The sequence below is a fragment of the Stomoxys calcitrans genome, chromosome 2 (assembly GCF_963082655.1).
Source record: "Stomoxys calcitrans chromosome 2, idStoCalc2.1, whole genome shotgun sequence".
NCBI lineage: Eukaryota > Metazoa > Arthropoda > Insecta > Diptera > Muscidae > Stomoxys > Stomoxys calcitrans.
The window spans coordinates 181982514-182010287 of NC_081553.1; the positions used below are offsets into that span (position 1 = coordinate 181982514).

At 34.7% G+C, this 27774-nt stretch overlaps 2 protein-coding genes across 6 annotated transcripts in view; one reads left to right on the forward strand and one right to left on the reverse strand.

Annotated features, from left to right (window-relative positions):
- Positions 1 to 129: 129 nt before the first annotated feature.
- Positions 130 to 26851, forward strand: LOC106085923 (origin recognition complex subunit 2). Of its 2 annotated transcripts, none has more exons than XM_013250408.2 (5): positions 130 to 157; positions 242 to 913; positions 986 to 1825; positions 1882 to 2115; positions 2181 to 2781. In XM_013250408.2, the coding sequence occupies exons 2-5, from the start codon at positions 250 to 252 to the stop codon at positions 2381 to 2383; spliced, it is 1941 nt and encodes a 646-aa protein (XP_013105862.2). In that variant the 5' UTR covers positions 130 to 157; positions 242 to 249; the 3' UTR covers positions 2384 to 2781. The 2 variants fall into 2 exon arrangements, with proteins under 2 accessions (XP_013105862.2, XP_013105861.2); XM_013250407.2 differs by lacking the exon at positions 130 to 157 and adding an exon at positions 25714 to 26851 and having other exon boundaries at positions 164 to 913; positions 2181 to 2385.
- LOC106085921 (protein roadkill) overlaps positions 17226 to 27774 on the reverse strand; it is a 453420-nt gene continuing 442871 nt past the window's right edge. For 3 of the 4 annotated variants that reach the window (XM_013250406.2, XM_059362709.1, XM_013250404.2), the window contains 7 exons: positions 24480 to 24630; positions 24128 to 24249; positions 23887 to 24048; positions 21768 to 22063; positions 21457 to 21635; positions 21241 to 21383; positions 17226 to 18530 (listed from right to left, as the gene is read on the reverse strand). In XM_013250406.2, coding sequence (XP_013105860.1) covers positions 18386 to 18530; positions 21241 to 21383; positions 21457 to 21635; positions 21768 to 22063; positions 23887 to 24048; positions 24128 to 24249; positions 24480 to 24557 — 1125 coding nt within the window. In that variant the 5' untranslated portion in view covers positions 24558 to 24630 and the 3' untranslated portion in view covers positions 17226 to 18385. Of the gene's footprint in view, positions 18531 to 21240; positions 21384 to 21456; positions 21636 to 21767; positions 22064 to 23886; positions 24049 to 24127; positions 24250 to 24479; positions 24631 to 24996; positions 25213 to 27774 lie in introns of those variants that run through there. The other variant, XM_013250405.2, reaches the window with a different exon arrangement.

Here is a 27774-nt window from a genome sequence, read left to right on the forward strand (position 1 = left end):
TAATATTTCTAGATCTGAAAAATTAAATCACATAGTCTGAAACGGACTTAAGAGATGATTTTTTTTTTTTGTTTATCTTAGTCACCCTGTTGTTAAATATGCCAATAAACAACTCTGTTTTGGTGTGTGTTGGCGCAATTCAGAAGCAATAACAATGGTAAAGTTGTAAACATATGCCAACACCAAGTAATGCGAAATTCATAAAAATTAAAAAGCATCATTTATGTTCCAAAAACTGTAGAAATAAACATGTCCACACCCACAAAATCGGGAATTCGCAGAAAAGAAAAAGATTACAAAACCCCACAGAAAAAGTCATCGACAAGTCTCAAAGCTGTAGAAAACATCATGCACAACAACACAACAGATGAGACTGGATCAACGTCTGGAGCAGAGAGTATTGCCGAAGCTGCTGCGGTAAATTCTAGTGAAGAAAATGTACCTGATGTTTCGCATGCACGAAGACGTTCTGGGCGAGTTCCGAGTCCTACTAAGAAATTTCTAAGCGGCGATTATGTAGTGGATACGATCAGTGGTATAACCAAGCGCAAAGATAGTGATCGCAAAAGGGGCGCTAGGCCTAATGAGATAACTGATGATGATGATGACGATGATGAGGAGGGAGGTGAAGATTTCAGCAGTGATATTGGTACTGCGGTAAAACCAAAAGAAGATGAATTGCAGCTTCTGCAGGAAGATGTTGATGTAGCAGGCAAGATGATGTTTGGTTTTAATACACCCAAAAAGAAAGGAGCCATGGCTTTGGCTGCCATGAACACGCCGAAAACTCCAGCTACCCCTAAGACACCAAAAACACCAGGGCGTTTGGGTAAGACGCCAGATGGAAAGAAGGCGCGAAAGTCCACATCGGAACCTAAGACTCCATCACGAGTTAGAAATAAAGTTAAAAGTCGTGAGTATTTTGTATAAGGGATGCAGCAGAAAAAAGACATTATTTTAAAAAGGGTTTTGCTTATTTTTGCAGAGATCGCCAAACTGGTTCAAGATAATTCTGGTTCCGACTTCTCAGCGGACGAAAGTGATTTTCAACCTTCGGGCAGTGAGAGCTCATCGAGTGAGAATGAATCCTCGGCATCAGATGAGAATGAAGCTGATGATGAACCAAAAACACCTTGCAAAAGCCGCCGCTCTATCGTGGTACCCATTTTACCAAAAACACCATCTGCTGCTCGGCTACGGCAGTCAGCTCGTGCTAAAAAATCGGCTGATTTTGTACCCGAGAGCGATGGCTACTTTCAATCTCATTCAAGTGGTAAAATTCTCACATCCGATCACACCCTGGACCGCCTGAAGAATCCACGTTTGCCAGCCGATCGTCTATTTTCACTTTTGGCCGAAATGAAGCTGTCGGAAGAACACGAAGCGTCAATAAATGCCATTATGGAAGAATACAAGTCATATTTTCCTAAATGGTTATACATTTTGAATGAAGGCTACAACCTGCTACTGTATGGGTTGGGCTCAAAACGCCAATTACTGCAAGCTTTTCATCGTGACGTTTTGTCAAAGCAGCCAGTATTGGTTATAAATGGTTTCTTTCCCAGTTTAACATTAAAAGATATATTAGATAGCATTACAAATGACGTACTGGATGCCGGCATTAGCCCCAGTAATCCTCATGAGGCTGCAGATATGATAGAAGAAGAATTCGCCTTGATACCAGAAACCCACTTGTATCTAATTGTCCACAACTTAGAAGGGGCTATGTTGAGAAATGCCAAATCTCAAGCAATTTTGTCCCGTTTGGCGAGAATTCCAAATATCCATATGTTGGCATCTGTTGATCATATTAATACGCCACTTTGTAAGTTTAAAAATGACAATAATTATTTTATGTTTTTTAATGTGTCTTGTTTTTAGTGTGGGATCAAACAAAATTGAGTAATTACAATTTTTCCTGGTGGGATTGCACCACAATGTTACCCTATACTGATGAAACGGCATTTGAAAACTCTTTGCTGGTACAAAATTCGGGAGAACTTGCCTTGTCTTCAATGCGCAGTGTATTCCTTTCTTTGACCACGAACAGTCGAGGAATTTACATGCTCATTGTTAAACATCAATTGAAAAACAAAGGAAATCCAAACTACCAAGGTAAGCGCTAAAGGTAACCTAACATTTCCTGGCATTAAATGTATGTTGCATTTTATATTCGCTAGGCATGCCGTTTAAGGATTTGTATTGGAGCTGTCGTGAAGCATTTTTGGTCAGTTCTGATCTTGCCTTAAGAGCTCAGCTAACTGAGTTCTTGGATCACAAATTGGTTAAATCGAAACGTAGTGTTGATGGTTCAGAGCAACTCACTATCCCCATTGATTCCGCATTGTTGCAGCAATTTTTGGATGAGCAGGAAAAGAAATAATGGTTATTTTTGCTTTCATATATTTCACTTTATTTTAAGTTATTTTTTTGTTAAAGTTATTTATTAGAATCTTACAGTTAATAAGAACTCTGATGGAATTTAAAAATGGTAAAATGAATTACCCCAGAAAAACCATGAATTTCAAAAAGAATTCTTGTACCTCATTATGGAGAGGGTTTGAAAGAAAAACAAGAAGAATTTATTTAGGATAATGGGAAGACATTTCAATTTCAGTAAATTTTTGAGTGAATTATATTAGAAAGGGAGCGCCCGGTAGATGAGTTAGTAGCAAACATTGTCTTAAGTGAATCTGATCTAAGTCTGCCACATTAACCTAAACTACATTAAAATTAGAATCGAAGATGAACACGAAAAAGTCATTGGAAAGGAATGATTGTCTCTAAATGTTGAAAAAAAAAAAAAATAAATAGTTGATAGTTTATTTTTGGTCAAGAACCTGTTATGGACACTGTGTTATCCTTAAAACAATGTCCGATATGATTGAAGGACTAGTAGGGGGCATATCTAGAAAGATAACCTGTCAGATAAATGTGTATCAAGCTGAGAGCGGACAATTTAATCCGTACATTCGAAAACTGCCCTCGACTGTCGCAAGTCTCTTAACGAGAAGAAGGATCAGTTCAAATTTCAATCACCCAGGGTGTCGGCGCACTTGGATATTCCAAGAAATTGCTAGGCAGACGAGACTGAAAGAATAGGAACTATCTTACATAATCCAGGGGAACTGGTTAGTTAGTTAGCGGGCTTTTAGTTGAAATCATACTTTTCCCTGACAGAGAACTCACCAAGAGAAGGTTGACGCTGAAGTCATAGGGGCTTCCTTGCGTGTACTATGAGCCTTCCTTCTCCTCTAGATCTGTACCATTTAGGTGCTAAATCGTACGGGACTGGTGGTCCTCACCGACCAGAATTATATGAATGGGATTTGAATTAAAACACTAAAACCCCGTTTACATTGCTTTTTAAATCCGGATTAAATGGCTCGATCATCTAGTTTCCCTCTGTAAAATCAGCTGACGAGACATTTAAATCCGGATTTAATGAGCAGTGTATACGGGGTTTTAAAAGTGGAGTATAAAACTGACAGAGAATTTCGAATATTATGGGTGCCGCTCTGCAAATAAAAACTCCCAAAAGGACATGTAGACCGATTATGACCATGTGATGTTATGGTTCCTTCTATTGTGATTCATTTTGTGTTCCGACATTGTGCAATTCTTTTGGACGTTTTGGTCGGACCAGTTTCTCTACTCTACGAACCTGCTCGTACTGACTTCTTTTTCCCAACCCGCGATCTATGGTGTTTCTTACCATCTTCAAAACCTACTTACACATATATGTGAACAAGAATTAGACGAGATGAACGAGGTCATATTTTTTACTTTATAAGCTCCGAAAGCCACCTGTAGGTGAGCAGCATGATCCGCCACCTCCACATGAAAATGTGGCTATGACAACAACAACAACATCATCTCCCTTAAGGAACGTGTTGCTGAGAGAAAAGTACGAAACGCAACATCCGGTAGCAGAATTCCCAAACGAGTGTAATGTGGGTCGTCCATATCAAGTTTTTAAAAGCAACGATGGTTTATGCTTGAGAACTTGGAGAATTGCGTGGTTTGCGCCGGCTTTATTCAGCAAAACAACAAAAAGCAATCATTTAACAGGCGCCACGCACATGTGGCCTCTGGAAACTTTCTTGTTTGTATGTTTTATGTGACTTAATGGACCACTTAATTGTCAATTTCTATCTTTCAGCCTCTTCGTTTCAAATAGGCAAAAGTTTGAAATCGTGCCTGAATTATCTTCGGAAGGGCCCTTTCTCGAAAAAGAACAATTCGGGCTCAAGTAGGCAATGCTCTTCAAAACACCACACAATGTTGCATATGGAACAAGCGCCATCAGTCCAGCCAGCCGATGCAGTAGAACGATATACATCCAATCAGTGCTTATTTCCTCATCTAAATCATCTAGGGCGAGACCACGGTAGCGCAGAGGTTAGCATGTCCGCCTATGACGCTGAACGCCTGGGTTCCAATCCTGGCGAGACCATCAGAAAAAAATTTTCTGCAGTGGTTTTCCCCTCCTAATGCTGGCAACATTTGTGAGGTACTATGCCATGTAAAGCTTCTCTCCAAAGAGGTGTCGCACTGCGGCACGCCGTTCGGACTCGGCTATAAAAAGGAGGCGCCTTATAATTGAGCTTAAACTTGAATCGGACTGCACTCATTGATATGTGAGAAGTTTGCCCCTGTTCCTTAGTGGATTGTGCATGGGCAAAATTTGCAAATTTGCAAATCATTTGGGGAGTCAGCAACCACAGGTGGATTCGTCCTGTTGGCCATTGTCCTGGCTAAAAATAAGTTCGATAAATTCGTGCTATGTCGAGCAATTCCCATCCCAGTTTAACTTGATTGCAAATCGTAAGTCAACGAGATAGCTAATGGAGGATGTATATTGGTTGAGAAGTCTGTAGATTTGTTTATGAAATATTCTCATAGTGATTGGCAGATCCTGTATCTAATAAACCGGATCATATCGACATCTTAATTGGTACCGAATTGTTTTTGTGGAGCAAATAAAAACTGGTGCTAAACTTTTTCTTTTACAAACAAAAAAAAAATTGACTGAGTCATAGCAAGCAGAAGTTTTCAGCCATGCCAATCACTTTCTGTATCGTATGCCGAAGTTAAGGAAGAAGAAGAGAAGCTTTCAGCCGACATAATATCCTTTTGGGAAGTCGAAACCAACTTTGTATATGATGAATCCAGATCTGAAAATTAACTCTACTGAGAAAATCATTTTCTAAGCAACTTCGTCCGTTTGCATTCTGAGGCATATGCTGCAGCAGCAAATCGAAAGCAGCGAAGTGCACAACAAAGACTGAAATCCTTGAAGGGAATGTTTCGACGGAATCCGGAAATAAAGGCTCAATATACAGCATTTATGTGTGAGTATGCCGCATTAAGTCATTTGCCGATTTGTAGTATTATTTGCCACACCAATGTGTCCATAAGCTGGACATTTGTAAAAAAACCTCCAATGCAGTCTCTGGCGGGAAGGAACGAGAAGGATGAAGTAAAAACCTAAAAAATTTAAAAACCTTATGAAAATTTAAAATTTTTGATGCCCCAAAAATGTTTGGGTTCAGTATACAGAAGTGAAGTTTGTGATGAAAACGTGCGGTTTATTGCAATCCCTGAGTGAATATCTCAAAAACAAGCTCAAAATCGCATGATTGTGGTTTTGAATGCGATACATATTTAAGGTCGAAAACGCTGTAACTTTTTCATTTTTTCGAATGTCGATAATCCGAAAACATTTATTGATTCAAAATTCAAAGAGGAATCATTACATAAACAGAATTTCTTCAAATTTTCACTTTTATATTTTTCGAATTTTTTATGAAAGGGGTTAGCCTATGAAAATTTTCAATTTTTGATGGGCCAAAAATTTTTGGGTTCAGTATACAGAAGTGAAGTTTGTGATGAAAACGAGCGGTTTATTGCAATCCCTGAGTGAATATCTCAAAAACAAGCTCAAAATCGCATGATTGTGGTTTTGAATGCGATACATTTTTAAGGTAGAAAACACTGTAACTTCTTCATTTTTTCGAATTTCGGGAATCCGAAAGCATTTCGTGATTCAAAATTCGAAGAGGAATCATAAAATAAACAGAATTTCTTAAAATTTTCACTTTTGTATTTTTCGAATTTTCTATGAAAGGGGTTAGCCTTATGAAAATTTTCAATTTTTGATGGGCCATAAATTTTTGGGTTCAGTATACAGAAGTGAAGTTTGTGATGAAAACGTGCGGTTTATTGCAATCCCTGAGTGAATATCTCAAAAACAAGCTCAAAATCCCATGATTGTGGTTTTTAATGCGATACATTTTTAAGGTCGGAAACGCTGTTACTTTTTCATTTTTTCGAATGTCGATAATCCGAAAGCATTTATTGATTCAAAATTCAAAGAGGAATCATTACATAAACAGAATTTCTTCAAATTTTCACTTTTATATTTTTCGAATTTTTTATAAAAGGGGTTAGCCTTATGAAAATTTTCAATTTTTGATGGGCCAAAAATTTTTGGGTTGATTGATTGTGTTTTTTAATGCGATACATTTTTGAGGTCGAAAACGCTGTTACTTTTTCATTTTTTCGAATGTCGATAATCCGAAAACATTTATTGATTCAAAATTCGAAGAGGAATCATAAAATAAACAGAATTTCTTCAAATTTTCACTTTCGTATTTTTCGAATTTTATATGAAAGGGGTTAGCCTTATGAAAATGTAAAATTTTTGATGCTCCAAAAATGTTTGGGTTCAGTATACAGAAGTGAAGTTTGTGGTGAAAACGTGTGGTTTATTGCAATCCCTGAGTGAATATCTCAAAAACAAGCTCAAAATCCCATGATTGTGGTTTTTAATGCGATACATTTTTAAGGTCGGAAACGCTGTTACTTTTTCATTTTTTCGAATGTCGATAATCCGAAAGCATTTATTGTTTCAAAATTCAAAGAGGAATCATTACATAAACAGAATTTCTTCAAATTTTCACTTTTATATTTTTCGAATTTTTTATGAAAGGGGTTAGCCTTATGAAAATTTTCAATTTTTGATGGGCCAAAAATTTTTGGGTTGATTGATTGTGTTTTTTAATGCGATACATTTTTGAGGTCGAAAACGTTGTAACTTTTTCATATTTTCTAATCTCGATAATCCGAAAACATTTATTGATTCAAAATTCGAAGAGGAATCATAAAATAAACAGAATTTCTTCAAATTTTCACTTTCGTATTTTTCGAATTTTATATGAAAGGGGTTAGCCTTATGAAAATTTTCAATTTTTGATGGGCCATAAATTTTTGGGTTCAGTATACAGAAGTGAAGTTTGTGATGAAAACGTGCGGTTTATTGCAATCCCTGAGTGAATATCTCAAAAACAAGCTCAAAATCCCATGATTGTGGTTTTTAATGCGATACATTTTTAAGGTCGGAAACGCTGTTACTTTTTCATTTTTTCGAATCTCGATAATCCGAAAGCATTTCATGATTCAAAATTCGAAGAGGAATCATAAAATAAACAGAATTTCTTCAAATTTTCACTTTCGTATTTTTCGAATTTTAAATGAAAGGGGTTAGCCTTATGAAAATTTTCAATTTTTGATGGGCCAAAAATTTTTGGGTTGATTGATTGTGTTTTTTAATGCGATACATTTTTGAGGTCGAAAACGTTGTAACTTTTTCATATTTTCTAATCTCGATAATCCGAAAGCATTTCATGATTCAAAATTCGAAGAGGAATCATAAAATAAACAGAATTTCTTCAAATTTTCACTTTCGTATTTTTCGAATTTTCTATGAAAGGGATTAGCCTTATGAAAATTTTCAATTTTTGATGGGCCAAAAAGTTTGTGATGAAAACGTGCGGTTTATTGCAATCCCTGTGTGAATATCTCAAAAACGCATGATTGTGTTTTTTAATGCGATACATTTTTAAGGTCGAAAACGCTGTAACTTTTTCATTTTTTCGAATGTCGATAATCCGAAAGCATTTATTGATTCAAAATTCAAAGAGGAATCATTACATAAACAGAATTTCTTCAAATTTTCACTTTTATATTTTTCGAATTATTTATGAAAGGGGTTAGCCTTATGAAAATTTTCAATTTTTGATGGGCCAAAAATTTTTGGGTTGATTGATTGTGTTTTTTAATGCGATACATTTTTAAGGTCGAAAACGCTGTAACTTTTTCATTTTTTCGAATTTTGATAATCCAAAAGCATTTATTGATTCAAAATTCAAAAAAGGAATCATTACATAAACAGAATTTCTTCAAATTTTCACTTTTATATTTTTCGAATTTTTTATGAAAGGGGTTAGCCTTATGAAAATGTAAAATTTTTGATGCTCCAAAAATGTTTGGGTTCAGTATACAGAAGTGAAGTTTGTGGTGAAAACGTGTGGTTTATTGCAATCCCTGAGTGAATATCTCAAAAACAAGCTCAAAATCGCATAATTGTGGTTTTGAATGCGATACATTTTTAAGGTCGAAAACGCTGTAACTTCTTAATTTTTTCGAATTTCGGGAATCCGAAAGCATTTCATGATTCAAAATTCGAAGAGGAATCATAAAATAAACAGAATTTCTTAAAATTTTCACTTTTGTATTTTTCGAATTTTTTATGAAAGGGGTTAGCCTTATGAAAATTTTCAATTTTTGATGGGCCAAAAATTTTTGGGTTCTGTATACAGAAGTGAAGTTTGTGATGAAAACGTGCGGTTCATTGCAATCCCTGAGTGAATATCTCAAAAACAAGCTCAAAATCGCATAATTGTGGTTTTGAATGCGATACATTTTTAAGGTCGAAAACGCTGTAACTTCTTCATTTTTTCGAATTTCGGGAATCCGAAAGCATTTCGTGATTCAAAATTCGAAGAGGAATCACAAAATAAAAAGAATTTCTTCAAGTTTTTACCTTCATATTTTTCGATTTTTTTATGAAAGTTTTCAATTTTTGATGCCCCAAAAATGTTTAAGTTGAGTATGCAGAAGTGAAGCGTGTGGTGAAAAAATGCGGTTTATTGCACTCCCTGAGTGAATATCTCAAAAAAAAGCTCAAAATCGCATGATTGTGGTTTTGAATGCAATACATTTTTAAAGTCGAAAACGCTGTAACTTCTTCATTTTTTCGAATTTCGGGAATCCGAAAGTATTTAGTGATTCAAAATTCAAAGAGGAAACATTACTTAAACAGAATTTCTCCAAATTTTCACTTTTTTTTTTCGAATTTTTTATGAAAATTTTCAATTTTTGATGCCTCAAAAATGTTTGGGTTCAGTATACAGAACTGAAGTTTGTGATGAAAACGTGCGGTTTATTGCAATCCCCGAGTGAATATCTCAAAAACAAGCTCAAAATCGCATAATTGTGGTTTTGAATGCGATACATTTTTAAGGTCGAAAACGCTGTAACTATTTCATTGTTTCGAATGTCGATATTCGGAAAGCATTTCGTGATTCAAAATTCGAAAAGGAATCATAAAATAAACAGAATATCTCAAAATGTTCACTTTTGTATTTTTCGAATTTTTCATAAAAGGGATTAGCCTTATGAAAATTTTCAATTTTTGATGGGCCAAAAATTTTTGGGTTCAGTAAACAAAAGTGAAGATTGTGATGAAAACGTGCGGTTCATTGCAATCCCTGAGTGAATATCTCAAAAACAAGCTCAAAATCGCATGATTGTGGTTTTTAATGCGATACATTTTTAAGGTCGAAAACGCTGTAACTTCTTCAATTTTTCGAATGTCGATAATCCGAAAGCATTTATTGATTCAAAATTCAAAGAGGAATCATTACATAAACAGAATTTCTTCAAATTTTCACTTTTATATTTTTCGAATTTTTTATGAAAGGGGCAGGATTCACTGAATAAGGTTAAGCCAAGCGATCAGCCGATATACTTTTTTTTAATATTTGGCAGTACTTGGCATTGAGGATGTCAACTTGTTCTCTTTTTACATTCATTCTTTGTTTACGTTTTCTCCTATATGATGACATTTTCAATCGTCAGATTTGACATCCTTAATGATGTTTATGGGGCCTATCCACTTTGTGTTTTTGCATGTGACCTAACCTTCTATTAGTGAATCCTGTGAAAGGGGTTAGCCTTATGAAAATTTTCAATTTTTGATGGGCCAAAAATTTTTGGGTTCAGTATACAGAAGTGAAGTTTGTGATGAAAACGTGCGGTTTATTGCAATCCCTGAGTGAATATCTCAAAAGCAAGCTCAAAATCGCATGATTGTGGTTTTTAATGCAATACATTTTTAAGGTCGAAAACGCTGTAACTATTTCATTGTTTCGAATGTCGATATTCGGAAAGCATTTCGTGATTCAAAATTCGAAAAGGAATCATAAAATAAACAGAATATCTCAAAATGTTCACTTTTGTATTTTTCGAATTTTTCATAAAAGGGATTAGCCTTATGAAAATTTTCAATTTTTGATGGGCCAAAAATTTTTGGGTTCAGTAAACAAAAGTGAAGATTGTGATGAAAACGTGCGGTTCATTGCAATCCCTGAGTGAATATCTCAAAAACAAGCTCAAAATCGCATGATTGTGGTTTTTAATGCGATACATTTTTAAGGTCGAAAACGCTGTAACTTCTTCAATTTTTCGAATGTCGATAATCCGAAAGCATTTATTGATTCAAAATTCAAAGAGGAATCATTACATAAACAGAATTTCTTCAAATTTTCACTTTTATACTTTTCGAATTTTTTATGAGAGGGGTTAGCCTTATGAAAATTTTCAATTTTTGATGGGCCAAAAATTTTTGGGTTGATTGATTGTGTTTTTTAATGCGATACATTTTTAAGGTCGAAAACGCTGTAACTTTTTCATTTTTTCGAATGTCGATAATCCGAAAGCATTTATTGATTCAAAATTCAAAGAGGAATCATTACATAAACAGAATTTCTTCAAATTTTCACTTTTATATATTTCGAATTTTTTATGAAAGGTGTTAGCTTTATGAAAATTTTCAATTTTTGATGGGCCAAAAATTTTTGGGTTCAGTATACAGAAGTGAAGTTTGTGATGACAACGTGCGGTTTATAGCAATCCCTGAGTGAATATCTCAAAAACAAGCTCAAAATCGCATAATTGTGGTTTTGAATGCGATACATTTTTAAGGTCGACAACGCTGTAACTTCTTCATTTTTTCGAATTTCGGGAATCCGAAAGCATTTCATGATTCAAAATTCGAAGAGGAATCATAAAATAAACAGAATTTCTTCAAATTTTCACTTTTGTATTTTTCGAATTTTTTATGAAAATTTTCAATTTTTGATGCCTCAAAAATGTTTGGGTTCAGTATACAGAACTGAAGTTTGTGATGAAAACGTGCGGTTTATTGCAATCCCCGAGTGAATATCTCAAAAACAAGCTCAAAATCGCATAATTGTGGTTTTGAATGCGATACATTTTTAAGGTCGAAAACGCTGTAACTATTTCATTGTTTCGAATGTCGATATTCGGAAAGCATTTCGTGATTCAAAATTCGAAAAGGAATCATAAAATAAACAGAATATCTCAAAATGTTCACTTTTGTATTTTTCGAATTTTTCATAAAAGGGATTAGCCTTATGAAAATTTTCAATTTTTGATGGGCCAAAAATTTTTGGGTTCAGTATACAGAAGTGAAGTTTGTGATGAAAACGTGCGGTTTATTGCAATCCCTGAGTGAATATCTCAAAAACAAGCTCAAAATCGCATGATTGTGGTTTTTAATGCGATACATTTTTAAGGTCGACAACGCTGTAACTTCTTCATTTTTTCGAATTTCGGGAATCCGAAAGCATTTCATGATTCAAAATTCGAAGAGGAATCATAAAATAAACAGAATTTCTTCAAATTTTCACTTTTGTATTTTTCGAATTTTTTATGAAAATTTTCAATTTTTGATGGGCCAAAAATTTTTGGGTTCTGTATACAGAAGTGAAGTTTGTGATGACAACGTGCGGTTTATAGCAATCCCTGAGTGAATATCTCAAAAACAAGCTCAAAATCGCATAATTGTGGTTTTGAATGCGATACATTTTTAAGGTCGAAAACGCTGTAACTTCTTCATTTTTTCGAATTTCGGGAATCCGAAAGCATTTCATGATTCAAAATTCGAAGAGGAATCATAAAATAAACAGAATTTCTTCAAATTTTCACTTTTGTATTTTTCGAATTTTTTATGAAAATTTTCAATTTTTGATGGACCAAAAATTTTTGGGTTCTGTATACAGAAGTGAAGTTTGTAATGAAAACGTGCGGTTCATTGCAATCCCTGAGTGAATATCTCAAAAACAAGCTCAAAATCGCATGATTGTGTTTTTTAATGCGATACATTTTTAAGGTCGAAGACGCAGTAACTTTTTCATTTTTTCGAATGTCGATAATCCGAAAGCATTTATTAATTCAAAATTCAAAGAGGAATCATTACATAAACAGAATTTCGTCAAATTTTCACTTTTATATTTTTCGAATTTTTTATGAAAATTTTCAATTTTTGATGGGCCAAAAATTTTTGGGTTCAGTATACAGAAGTGAAGTTTGTGATGACAACGTGCGGTTTATAGCAATCCCTGAGTGAATATCTCAAAAACAAGCTCAAAATCGCATAATTGTGTTTTTGAATGCGATACATTTTTAAGGTCGAAAACGCTGTAACTTCTTCATTTTTTCGAATTTCGGGAATCCGAAAGCATTTCATGATTCAAAATTCGAAGAGGAATCATAAAATAAACAGAATTTCTTCAAATTTTCACTTTTGTATTTTTCGAATTTTTTATGATAGGGGTAAGCCTTATGAAAATTTTCAATTTTTGATGGGCCAAAAATGTTTGGGTTTAGTATACAGAAATGAAGTTTGTGAAAAAACGTGCGGTTTATAGCAATCCCTGAGTGAATATCTCAAAAACAAGCTCAAAATCGCATGATTGGGGTTTTTAATGCGATACATTTTTAAGTCGAAAACGCAGTAAGTTTTTCATTTTTTCGAATGTCGATAATCCGAAAGCATTTATTGATTCAAAATTCAAAGAGGAATCATTACATAATCAGAATTTCTTCAAAGTTTCACTTTTGTATTTTTCGAATTTTTTATGAAAGGGTTTAGCCTTATGAAAATTTTCAATTTTTGATGGGCCAAAAATTTTTGGGTTCAGTATACAGAAGTGAAGTTTGTGATGAAAACGTGTGGTTTATTACAATCCCTGAGTGAATATCTCAAAAACAAGCTCAAAATCGCATGATTGTGTTTTTTAATGCGATACATTTTTAAGGTGGAAAACGCAGTAACTTTTTCATTTTTTCGAATGTCTATAATCCGAAAGCATTTATTGATTCAAAATTCAAAGAGGAATCATCACATAAACAGAATTTCTTAAAATTTTCACTTTTATATTTTTCGAATTTTTTATGAAAGGGGTTAGCCTTATGAAAATTTTCAATTTTTGATGGGCCAAAAATTTTTGGGTTCTGTATACAGAAGTGAAGTTTGTGATGAAAACGTGCGGTTCATTGCAATCCCTGAGTGAATATCTCAAAAACAAGCTCAAAATCGCATAATTGTGGTTTTGAATGCGATACATTTTTAAGGTCGAAAACGCTGTAACTTCTTCATTTTTTCGAATTTCGGGAATCCGAAAGCATTTCATGATTCAAAATTCGAAGAGGAATCATTATATAAACAGAATTTCGTCAAATTTTCACTTTTATATTTTTCGAATTTTTTATGAAAATTTTCAATTTTTGATGGGCCAAAAATTTTTGGGTTCAGTATACAGAAGTGAAGTTTGTGATGACAACGTGCGGTTTATAGCAATCCCTGAGTGAATATCTCAAAAACAAGCTCAAAATCGCATAATTGTGGTTTTGAATGCGATACATTTTTAAGGTCGAAACGCTGTAACTTCTTAATTTTTTCGAATGTCGATAATCCAAGAGCATTTATTGATTCAAAATTCGAAGAGAAATCATAAAATAAACAGAATTTCTTCAAATTTTCACTTTTGTATTTTTCCACTTTTTTATGAAAGGGGTAAGCCTTATGAAAATTTTCAATTTTTGATGGGCCAAAAATTTTTGGGTCAGTATACAGAAGTGAAGTTTGTGATGTAAACGTGCGGTTTATTGCAATCCCAAACGTGCTCTTTATTGCAAGCCCTGAGTGAATATCTCAAAAACAAGCTCAAAATCGCATTATTGTGGTTTTTAATGCGATACATTTTTAAGGTCGAAACGCTGTAACTTCTTAATTTTTTCGAATGTCGATAATCCAAGAGCATTTATTGATTCAAAATTCGAAGAGAAATCATAAAATAAACAGAATTTCTTCAAATTTTCACTTTTGTATTTTTCCACTTTTTTATGAAAATTTTCAATTTTTGATGGGCCAAAAATTTTTGGGTTCTGTATACAGAAGTGAAGTTTGTGATGAAAACGTGCGGTTTATTGCAATCCCTGAGTGAATATCTCAAAAACAAGCTCAAAATCCCATGATTGTGGTTTTTAATGCGATACATTTTTAAGGTCGAAAACGCTGTAACTTTTTCATTTTTTCGAATGTTGATAATCCGAAAGCATTTATTGATTCAAAATTCAAAGAGGAATCATTACATAAACAGAATTTCTTCAAATTTTCACTTTGGTATTTTTCGAATTTTTTATGAATTTTTTTATGAAAATTTTCAATTTTTGATGGGCCAAAAATTTTTGGGTTCAGTATACAGAAGTGAAGTTTGTGATGAAAACGTGCGGTTTATTGCAATCCCTGAGTGATTATCTCAAAAACAAGCCCAAAATCGCATAATTGTGGTTTTGAATGCGATACATTTTTAAGGTCGAAAACGCTGTAACTTCTTCATTTTTTCAAATTTCGGGAATCCGAAAGCGTTCGTGATTCCAAATTCGAAGAGGAATCATAAAACAAACAGAATTTCAAATTTTCACTTTTATTTTTTTCGAATTTTTTTTATGAAATTTTAAATTTTTGATGCCCCAAAAATTTTTGCGTTGAGTAGTTATGTCTTCGCAGTGGTAGGATCTTTGTCTCCTGATGGAGGTGGTCGACATGAGAACTGAGGAGACATCCCATCGCAGTTCGCATGTCACAAAGTTGACGAGACCACACTGGCGCTGCATAACATACCACAGACCGACCAATTGCTTTGTACGTGGTCAACAAGGTTTCTTTGTCCTGCACCCCAAGTGTTGCCAGCAAGTGACTTGAGGACCTTGTTTCTACTTTTGACTTTATCGCAAATTTATGGTGGTCACCCATAGGAGTGGCTATAAAATGCCCCCCTGTGGCGTGCCTAGTGCCACTCTCTCATATTTATGCCATGGGACACACATTTTATCCACCTGTTCCTTAGCATATGGTTTATAGGACCAGGTCCACCACGGTACACTTAAACCTAACCTAACCATCTTCATTTGTTGGAATGCTATCGTGATTTCTACATATGGACGGACGGACATTGTAACATCGACTCTGAATGTTAAGACTATCTAGAATGTCTATTCTTTATAGGGTTGCAGGTCAATGTTTCAGGATGCTTCAAACGGAATGAATTATACCCCCATCATATGGTGGTGGTTATAACAAAACTTCATGACAAATGAATACAAACCGTGACACTTGAACGCAATCCGCTAAAAGTAGGCTTGGCATAGATCATATAGACTCCAAGTTTTTTTAGTGTCGTTTTAATGCCCTCACAGTCGCTGGTTCAAACATTTGAGATTCCTGGCTGCTTTCTGGAATTTGTTGCCTCTTAAACCGGTCATTGGGCCCATAGTGCAGCTGTATATGTAACGGCCTATGCCTTCAAATAAATAGTCAGTTTTTGTTTTCTTTCTTTTAAGTTTTTTTACTTTCACAAAAGTGTTGTTTTCTTTTAATATATTCTTTAAAAATCAATTTTTCTCTTATGTTGCTGTTTGTTGTTGTTGTTGTTGGTTTCATGGTTGGTTGATTGTTGTCCCATTTTTTGTTTTAATAATAAAGTAGCTAATAATTATATAAAAAAAAGATATCTGATTCTTAAAGAAGATACATTTACTTAAGAAAAAGAAAATAATAATTGATGAAATTTTTACAAATAACTAAACAATAAAAAAATGAAAGAAAAAAAAAGAAATTAAAAATAAAAAAAACATACATGTTACTTAATGATTAGCAATATAATTAAACAAAGGTTTATTAAAAATATATATATATATATATTTTTTTTTTAAATAAAAAGGCATAGAATACATAAAAGAGAAATAGAAATTTAAAAAAGCTAAGGAGAAAAGAGAGAAAATAAGGAAATTAAACAAAGATAAAGACGAAAACGGATTTAATTTTAGAGTTGGATGTTGTGTTTTGAAATAAATTGGTTTTTATTTAAGTGTGGTTGTGGTGTTGCTGTGTGTATTGGGGTAGGGAAGGAAACTTATGTGGTACAAACATTTGTTTTGCTCAAATTCAAGTGTTAAAAAATTACAATAAAATACAGAAGATGTTAAATTTTTGTGGTTTTTGTTGTTTTTTTTTTGTAGTTTCTTGGTTTTGGAGGAAAAATAAAACATAGTATTATTTTGATTTAACGCTTAATTGGCGGGTTGGTGTTTGTTTTTTGTTTTTTTCTCTTCTTTTTGTTATTATTGTATTGGTAAAATTATAGTAATAATAATCATAATAATTAAAAAAAAAAAACTTCTAAATTATTTTTTATATTTAGTGTATTAAACATTACTTTTGGTTAAACCAATTATTAAATTAACAATAAAAATAAGTATAAGATTAAAACACATTATTTATCATATGTATGCTGCTTGCTTGCTTGTTAGCTTTTTCTTTTGCTTCTCTTACTCCTGCCTCGTGTCTCTCTATACACAGTTGAATTAATCCAAATTAAGCGAACGAAAAAAATAATAAAAACGAAATTAAACATAAGCTGATTTTTAAATAAAATAAAAAGCAAAATCATATCAATATCATAATCAACTTAGAAATAATTGAAACAATTTGATAATAATACAAAAGTAAAAACAAACTAAAAAAATACTTAAATTTAAATTAGGCCATATCTTAGTAAAGTAAAAGAGAATCAATCGAACTGTAGGTCAGTGTTTGTATCATACAAAATAATTATGTTTTCAGAGTGGTTGAGGGGAGGGAGGGAAGGCAAATTTGTCTAAGCCTTGGATCTAAGCAACATCTATATACCATCTATCGCCAGAGTAATCTGTGAACCAAAGTGTTTTGCTTAAAGAAAAAAAAAAAAGAATTTTTAGCCCTTCAGTTTTTTTTTGTTCAATTCCAGAAATCATCAGCCAACTCTAATATGAAAAAGGTCTGAGAACATAGGTCTTATTGCAATGATGTTAGGGTTGGGTGGGTGGTTCTTGTTAGATGTAGTGTTTATGAATGCTATATTTTAAGAGTTATATCGCACTATCGCTCTAGGTTTAGTATATAACACATTCACGATATTTTTATTGTTTCCTCAATTGTTTTTTTTTTTCTCGTGTTTTCAAAAAAGCTATACTATTCTTACAGAGACGAGAGAGAGAGAGAAAGAAAGTGTTGAAGAGGAAGAAATCTTAGACAAAATTAAATTGAAAAAATAAAAACTATAGTTACACAGACATTTTATTTTGTTTGTTGTTTACGCCTTTGCCTCTAGGCAAAATAGCAAATTCTACATTGAGTTGTTGTTGTTGTTGGTATTGGTTTAATAGGGCCTATTTGCTTACTTGTGCCCACTACATCAAATTTCACATAAAAATTTAAAAATTTGGTTTTCTTTTTCATTATTTCGTTAATGATTATGATGATCTTCATATTTTGTAGCCACTGCTTGTTAAATAATAAAATTTGATAAAATGATGTCAATTTTAATTGCAAATCAATTTTTAAAAACATAATTAGCCACAAAACGAGTTCACAGATAAACAAATACTGTTGGTAATTCAAGGTGTTGCTTAAATTTCGGACATTCTCTTGGGGCTGCATTTCAAAAGACAAATGTTTACTAGAACTATTGTTGTTGCCATTGCTGAAATCCTTTACATTAATGTTATTGTTATAGCTCATCATCATTATGTTGAAATGTTGGAAAAAATCATAGTTTTGGAAAATCGTAAAATGTTGTTGTTGGTGGTGGTGGTGGTTGGTTATGTTTGAATTTGTGTGATAGTGTGGTTTGCTTTTTACGTTATAATATTTATAATAATAGAAATAATTATAATAATAATAGTGTTTGTTGTTGCTGTTCTTATTATTCTTTTTGTTGTTGTAATTGTAGTAGTTGTTTTGTTTTTCTTGATTATCTATATTGTGTTGTTGTTGTTTTTGTTGTTGCAATTGCAATTGTTGCCGTTGTTGATGCTGCTTTTGCTGTTGCTTCCTACTACTCCTATTGAAATTTCAGCTCATTTTTACACGCTTCCTGGGTGGTCCGATCGGTGGGATTTGTTGTGTTGCAAGCGCACGAAATGCCTCGGCAATAAGATGTGAATGTGTTGTGATCATGTTTTGCCATCCCTGGGTTTCCATAACATCGGTGGCATGACTGCAAAGAAAAAAGATGTAAGAAATATGAAAATAAACTCAATACAAACAAAGAAATAAAAATTGCAATAACTTTTTTTACAAAAAAAAAAAATTACAAATCGAAATTTCGAAAGGTTTGAGAAGCTACAAAAATTGAAATATTGGAAAGGGTATTTTCTTAAACATTTTCACTAGCACTGTATTTAAGGTCTAGTACTGAGTTTCGCCTGAACAACTGTCAAAACGAATTATTAAAAAAAAAACATGTAAAAGCGGGCCGAGCCTTATATACCCTCCACCATGGATCGCATCTGTCAAGTTTCTTGGCAGATATCTCTTTTATAGGTAAACAATGAATAATAGAACAGAATTGCTTTGCTATTTAAGCTATACCCAATTATGAACCAATTGGGGCCATATTTGGTTTGGCTGTTGAAGGTTAGGTTAGGTAAGAATGACAGTCCTTTACAGACTCACTTAGACAATTTAAGGTCCATTGTGATACCATAGTAGCGACAGACCAAGACTTCTGGCGGGAATCGAACCCACGACCCCTGTACTGGTGTTGCTGTTGTAACCACATTTTCATGCTGAAGTGGCGATCCTCATCAAGCTCCTGTAGGTTAGCAAGCTCGTTCCGGTCCAAAGGACCATTAGCCGCGGGAACAGAGTGGCCATTGGTTATTTAAAGGCGCCAATAACTCGCCTTGTCATATCGTGCATCATAGGTACTCAGTATTTGTGCAAGAGCCGGTGCCATCCAACCTCTCACTGAGACTCTCCGCTCGTTACCGCTGGTAGTCCGCGACTGTCGTTGCAGCTACTCCGCCCCAACCACAGCCTATGGACGCGCCCGGTAGCTCGCAGCTTGGCTTTTCGTGACAGCAAAGAACTCCACAAAAATCGGACCTCACAGTTCCAGCTTGTGTGGTGGACACAGCTATCCCGTGCTGGGGCTATCCCTTGCCGGGCCTGCACTGGTAATCAAGAACGCTACCAACTCGGCTAACGTGGCGAGACCAAAATACCGGACTGTTATTATATTTACTGTGCAAAATTTCAGACAAATCGGATAATGATTGCGCCCTCTAGAGGCTCAAGAAGTCATGAGCCAAGATCGAATTATATAGGAGCTATACCAGGTTATGAACCGGTTTGAACCATGCTTGGCGCAGTTGTTAGAAGTTAGAACAAAAAACACTTCATGCAATACTTCAGCCAAATCGGATAATAATTGCGGTTATATGGGGCTATATCAGGTTATGAACCAATTTGGGCCATACATAACATAATTGTTGGAAGTCAAAATAAAACACTTGGTGGAAAATTTCAGGCAGTCTTCAAATGTAAGGAACTGATTACCACATACCCTGAGTATGGCACAATTCGCTTATTTTGAAAGGCGGACCATGGCGATAAGAGGAGAGAAAAGACCAGGCCGCTTTGCAATAAACAAATTGCAAAACATTGCACTACGACTAAATGTCATGTACGATGAACGCTCATATAGCTCTGTACAACAGTGAAATGGTCGGAAGGACGATGAAAATCCTCCCGGCACGGGTTGGAACTCTGATCTGCGATTTGTGTGGCGATCAGAGCTAAGCTTCTTGTCATCGCGAATCCATAGATTGTTGATAGTGAAATGATTCTTATAGGGAGTAGCTGCATTTGCATCGCGGATCAACAGCTATATGGAGTGGAGGTGAGTCTCAGTAGGAGGCCAGGCGGCACCAGCTCTTGCTTAAACACTGAATGCCTATGACACTCGATATGACAAGGACAAAGCAAGCGTTCATGCTCAAATCACGCGTACACGTATGAGAGGGAAATGGCAGCCAACTTAAGGTTTGCTGTCAACGAATTTTAAGACATTGTAATCCGGGTAAAGAGTTGGACTACGAAAGCGCATGTAGCTCTGCGAAGCAATCAAACGGTCGGAAGAGCGACGTAACCCCTATAAGGAGATTCGGCAAGACAAAATAAACACTGAGTGGAGGGAAGAAGGAGTTTAGTATGAATTCAGTATATCTTGACGGGATACATAGGACTACGAGCGGATATACGACACGTGGCAGGACGAGGTTAATACTGAGAGATGTTAGAAAGCGATCAATTTGATTTCCAAATTATTACGGGACATAGGAATCTTATCAAAAACATGGTTAGCACAGGTCTACTACAAATCAGGAAGACATTTTGAAAGCTATACTTAAGAACGGGGGTCTACTCGTAATGCCACAATGACACAGTGTATCAATAGTACTGGTGACAAAGTCATTTATAACTTAGTACAGAGATTCACTAGCCATTTTCTATAGGCAAGAAAAATTAGTTTCTTTTAAAAATGTTTGCCAAACATTTTATATGTATATGTAGCTGTCACTTAAGAAATCCGGCACAGTAAATCTAAAAACAAAGCATAAAAAATACGGAAATTTTCTATGCGAAAAATAAACAGCAAATAATTCAAATGAGTTCTTTGCCAAAAAGTCCAATGTCAAGCATTTGATAAAATATGACATCTGCCTGGGATGCTGCTCGCCCAAAAAACAAAATTGCAAAAAAAAGGAAAAAAACAAAAATTTGTTGCCAATTGTTTAACACAAAAATGTGTCATGTCCCTCTCCGGCAGACGGTTTAACAAATTTTTCTTTTTCAATGCCATGCGCGTTAGAGGAAAACAAATCTATGACAGCAAATACATAAATAAGATCTTAAATACTTACGTATTAATAAAATCTATCGTTTGTGCTTTTAATTGATCCGCACTATGGAGATCGGCTAATATTAATGTTTCAGCGGCTGTTTCAACGGAGAGATTAACGCACAGCGCTTCCTCACACATCACTTTCAGCTTTTCCAAAGCATACTACAATCCAAAAATAAAAAGAAAAAAAATGTTATTTTGTATCAATTTATTCATATAAAATCAATAGACATACCTTATCAGCTGCTGCTAAGAGATCATCGGCCATTTTATCTAAGTTTGGCGCCTTGCCAGTATAAATAAAACGTAACATTTCCTTTAAAACTTCATGATCAACATCAGTTATGGCGACACGATTCAATTTACGCTCCTCCATTTCATGCTCAAACATGGCAGCAAAGACATCACTACGGGCTACAGAATCATTTTGAAATTGGAATAAATACAAATATGGAAAGTGTGATAAGCCATGATGGGAAATGGTAATGCTATACGGAATACAAGCAGAGCTAGTCTCGCGTATGGCTTTTTGTTTTTAATAATTACCTGCCAATATTGCTTTGTGTGCTTGGAATTCACGGCCACCTACGGCTAACGTTACATCACTGAATTTTTCATTGTCAAAGAGATTGCCCAAATCCTCACTCAACTTGCATTCGGGCACTTTGAATTGTACAATATTGGATTGGCCAGATATATTTACACTATCGGCCACCACACTAACTTCGCAGAATATTGTCAGTTTGTCCTCGGGCAGAAGGCCATTGGCCTCATCCAGTAGGAAATCTCGTCGTATGAATTTTTTGAAACCCCAATCTTTGCCTTGTACAAAACGGTATGCTCTGCAATAAAAAAAAAGAAAAGAAATGTGTCAGTTTAAGATGATAGAATAAAATTAAATTGGACAAACAATAGGCTGATGATGCCTATACAACGATTTGGGGAAGTTTCCAGGCATATCTCAGAAAGCGGCAACCTAATGTGGCGCTAATCTATGTCTATATGTGGAGGTGGCGATCCTCGTCTAGCTCCTATAGGCCGCGGGAACATGGTCACCATTTAAAGTCGCCAATAACTCGCCTTGTCATATCGAGCATCATAGGCACTCAGTTTTTATGCAAGAGCCAGTGCCGCTCACTCAGACTCTCCGCTCGATACCGACTGCAATTGCAGCTACTCCGTATAGAGCATTACACTATCCGCGCCCGGTTGCTCGCAGCAAAGCTTCTCGTGATAACAATGAACGCTACACAGATCGGAGCTCAAAGTTCCAGTCTGTGTGGTGCTCATAATTATCCCGTGCCGGGCGTACTAAGTGCTGAGACACTCGATATGACAAGGCGAGCTTATTATTGTCTTTAATTTAATGACCATAATGTTCCGGCGGCGATCGGTCCTATAGACCGGAACAAGCTTACTCGCATATTCAAATGTGGCTACAACAAATGTACAGGTAATTTGCGAAACAATCACTCTTACCCTATATACCATCAGAAGGCTTTTGATAAACTTTGTCTGACTTAAAATGCCATATGACGTGTGTCCTGCTGAATATTGGTACAAAAATCCACCTACTTTTCAGTGGGTAGACGAATTACTGCGACAACTGCTGGTGAGGTTGAGAGAGCATTTTCTTGATCTGGCTGCAGTTACAGGCACTGAGATAACCTGATACAATGCCCGATATACGGGGCAGTATGGACTAGATATTGGCTGAGCTGCTATTTGCTACAAAGCACTGTACCACTACACCTGATAGAGTAGATTGGAGCTACAATACCCCTGGTAACATAAAATACGGTTCTAGGCTAGACGAATGAGGGTGTATACCCTGAAGCACTAGTTCTGAACATTTCGAGAAAACCCCTAACTCTATGATGTGCATCCCCAAAGACTTTGTAGTAAAAGAACTGGTGGAATGGCAAATATTGGACCAAGTCTCCGTAGGACCGAATCTGATGATAAGTTTCGATTAGCTATAAAGACGTATACGAATTTACGCCTGGTAGCACCTATGAAACCTTGGACACTTTTATTCTGTAACTTATTTTTTGTAAGTGTTTTGTATACTTTTTTGGAAAACTAGCACCAATATAAACCCTAATCTAAATTACTAAGAGCTTAGCTTCATTCGTTTTCTCTGGGCGTAGAAATTAAATTACTTAAGGGCGAACTTTGTAGTTAACAACAGAAGCTCGATTTTGATTTTTGATCCATGGTTTCTTGGACAAATTGTGTTGGAATTCGTCACAGATTTTGATTGGTAGGTTTGTTTTGGTCCACATGAATTGGCCAACCCTGATGTGCATTTCAACAATGCAAAGCAAGTTTGAACCTTTGAAACCAAGATGCACCCATTGGATCTACAAGTTCTGCATCCTGTATTTTAGGCGCCTCGGTAAATGAATTGATAGCTCGGATTACAGTGCCGCTGGTTTGATTCCCACAAAAGGCTATGGCCAAGAAATGTTAAGTGAGTCTGATTATGGACTGCCTTGGCTATCACCTAACCTCACCATCGTAAAAGAAGGCGCAGTGGAGCGGCCTGGGCTATGAGATGCAATATCATGTGCTAATTGGGCTTTTTGCCGGAAATATTCATTGTAATAGTCGAATTAGTTTTCTATTTTAATATATGCAAGTTTTCATCAATATTTATACATACCTCTGTGATTCCATGGCTTTGGTTTCTTCTCTTTTAGCATTTAATATTGAAAATTTAAATTTGGCTCTAACTTCTGATTTATTGCAGGAAACTAATAATAAATATAAGGATAAATAATCTTTACTTTCTTCATCTAGACCTTTTGGATTGACACGTAAACACCTAGGAGGAGGAAGAACAAAACACAATAGAAGATTAATAAAAGCAAATCCTTTGCTCATATAAGATTAAGTTAACATACCATTTCAGTTTGTCATTAGCACCGGCGGAAAATGTAGAGGACTTCAAAACTTCACCCATTTCCTCGCGACAAAAACTAAAATTATTTATGGTCCACATATAGCTAAATTTAACCACTTTCACCTGTAAATGATAAAAGATAAGCAAGAAAATGGATTAAGATTTTAAACAATGCGGATGACGAAGGAACATTGCAAAGGAATGGTAATAGGAGTATTTGTTAAGAAAGAAATTTGATATTTTCCAAGAATTTGGGGATTAAGAGGAAATCCTAGATTTTGGTTTAAAATTTCCAAGGGATTTTGGTTAGGAAAGTTGTTAATAGACAAAAGAGTTTGCAATTTTGCTCTTACCTGTGTGTAACACCAGTTTTCAGCAACCGGTGTATTAACTTCCGGTAAAGGCGGCGATGGTACACGACTAACCGCCATTGTACTACTGGATGCGTTTAGGTTGGATGTCACTCTAGCAGTTTGACTTGCCTGACATTCGTTCACCGGCAATCTAGAAGATAAAAAAGAAAATAAATTTTTAGTATGGATTCTTTTTAAGCAAATGAAACTAAATTTAAGAGAATTGAAGATTTTTCACTTTGTAATTTCCAAATAAAATATTAAAAAATGACAAATATTATTTTGAAGCCCTTATAAAATATCGAAAATTTCAAAACGACAGTTTGAAAAAAGCATTCATTTTTATATTTGCCCTTGTTTAAGCATTAACCTAACCTATTTGCACTTCCTTTTATTCGCTGAGAAATTCATAAAAAAATCATTGGTGAAGCTTGGACTAAGTCTAAAGCATTCCGCATCTCATTCCCTTTTTTTCAATCGGAAAGTATCATAGCCTACTATATGTTAAATCTATTACCTTGGCTGGTATACCAAATCCATTATGTTACGATCAAATATGACTTTAATCGGCGATGAGCCAGATGTAGCTGCCGATATATTTGAAGAATTTGAATTTAATTCAGGACTAGTTGTTGAGGGTGAATAATCGGATGGGGACGACGTGGAGGGCGACGACGAATAAGATAAGGAGGAGGGCGGCGGTGAAGACATTAAATTTAATAATTTTAATAAAAGTGAATTGTTATCCAGTTTGACGGGCGGGTTAAACGAATAACAAATTTATCGACAATAATAACAAAGAAAAACAATTTAATTAACAAATGCCAGATTACACAAACATTTAACACTTCTTGAGTTACAAAAACTTATTAACAAAAAAACTAATAATTCTCTAAAATAAAACAAAACACGAAAACACTTAAGAAAAGGCGGACACAATATGATCACGGTGTAACAGCAAAAGCAAATGAAGGGAAAGCGCGGGCGGATAGTTGTTTGGCTTGCTTTGGATTTTTATTTTTGCCTTGCAAAAAAAAAAAACAGTTAACTTTTATAGACTTTTATTGTTGTTTTGCGGGAAAGGGATGACAGCTGATCGTTCCTTGCTTTGTGTGTGGGTGTTTTATATATAGTGATGATACAGACTGAGATGTTATCGATTTTCGATTTAAATTTATTTTATAAAAAAAATTAACGCCTAATTTTTTGTTTTGTAATATTCTATTTCTTTTAGTTTCTTTTGATCGCGTCTGTATGGTATGCTGGTCTTTGGTGAACTGAAATCAATATTTGACAAATCTTTACCATTTCGAAAATCACCACATCACACAGGAAACTAACTAAGCACAGCTAGATAGCAGAAGAACATTGGCAACAGTTACTGATGATGAAAAGACGAAATTTTCCGGGATCATTTCAAGGATTTCAATTCAGAAACAAAGAAAACTCAATACTGAGAGCAATATCCTCAGAACAATGCCCTTTAGATGACAACCGAAAAGGCAGATGTAAACGGAACAAACGCCAGCCAGCCAAACAGCCAGTAGTGGTCCTTTGTTTTCGTCAAAATCCATGAAGAAAAAAAAAATTGATGCTCAATGGCCACCATAGCGTAGTAGACGAAGAAGAAAATTGTCAAGAGGAAAATGAGTGTAACAATTTGGAAAATTGTAACAACAACAAGAAAGTAACGAGCTCAAGGTAGAGCTGAAAACCCACCACCGCCACCAACAGCAAAGACCTTACAAAGCAAAAATATATCAAGGTGTTGTAAATTTGAAACACCAACACAATAAGCACACATAACCATCAACAACAACACACACACGCACACACTACCGTAAATTACATAAAAGACGACAAAGTAGAAAAGAAAGAAGGTCCTTTTTATCACTAAACATCCGTTTGGCCTTCTCCTACTACTCTTTACCGACATCATCATCATCATCTTGGCTTTACACACGCACACTTCTTTGTTTTTGCTTCCTTATTCAGTTTCAAAAATGTTTGTGCTTGCAGAGATAAAGAAAATTTCCTCAACGATCTATGTTATGAACCCCAAGGAGACTTAAAAATCGCAAGCATGCAAAGGTGGCGGTGGTGGATTCGCTAATGATGTTTATGCTTCGCAACACTCTTTGAACCAAGGTATGCTTGTATGATGACACCAAGTTATTGTTTGCTAGAGAGAAAAAAAAACTTAAAAGGTGTTTCCAAAGTGTCATCAAGGTGAGCAAACTAAATGGAAGATTCTTGCTGGATGTTGTGGCTGATATATATTATGCCAGTCAAAAGAAACAAACACAGCTTGAAAGGGGGAGTAATGGTGTCACAAAGTTTTTGACCAATACCTAACAAATCGTTTTTACCCAATAAAGTGTTTGACCTCTTTTGAAAAGATTTTCTCTCAATATGAAGCAGATGTGTAAATAATTTTAATAAAACCTTAAAAAACAACTTTTGCTTAATAAGCATTTTCAATACAGAAAAGGATGATAGGGTGATAGGCAGATATATTTTAATGGCATAATGGTCAGCTGATACTAGCGGATGTCAAGTTATAAAGATATCATTACAATTGATTGGTGAGCAGGGCAAAAGTGATGTCAATTTAGCGCTTTTTAAACAATAACAATTTGATAATAGTGATATATATATAGGTAAATTGTTGGTACAAAATACTTAAAACAATTGTTTAAAATAAAGTGCACCGCGTAAATATGAGCATCGTAATATATGAAAATTTTTTCTTACATTGACTACTGTTATATATGAACTGAGTGCACCAAAGCATTAAAATTTGACAGCTTATTATTTTCTTAAAAATATACCAAATTTTTTCGCATAATAACCTTTTTTCAATAATTAATCCTTATTTTTTAAATCCATTTAACAATAATTGAAATTTAATAAAAAATACTCTCATTTTCATGCGGACAAGTTTTTAAGGAAAATTATATAACATTTTGGAAATGTGAACAATCTTGTAAAAGGGAGGTGGGTTGGTTTTAATTAATTCATATTATCGCGAGTGTGTGTACTGTATTTATATAAAAAATTCATGTATGTAACATGAAAAAGGTTAAGTCAAGCGATCAGTCGACATAAAATTTTTTAATTTTTGACAGTTCTTGGCATTAATGATGTCAACTGGTTCTCTTTTTACATTCATTCTTAGTTAAAGTTTTCTCCTAGTTTTCAGTTGTCAGATTTGACATCCTTAATGAAGTTCATGGGGCCTATCCACTATATGTTTTCGAATGTGACCTAACCTTCTATTAGTGAATCCTGCATA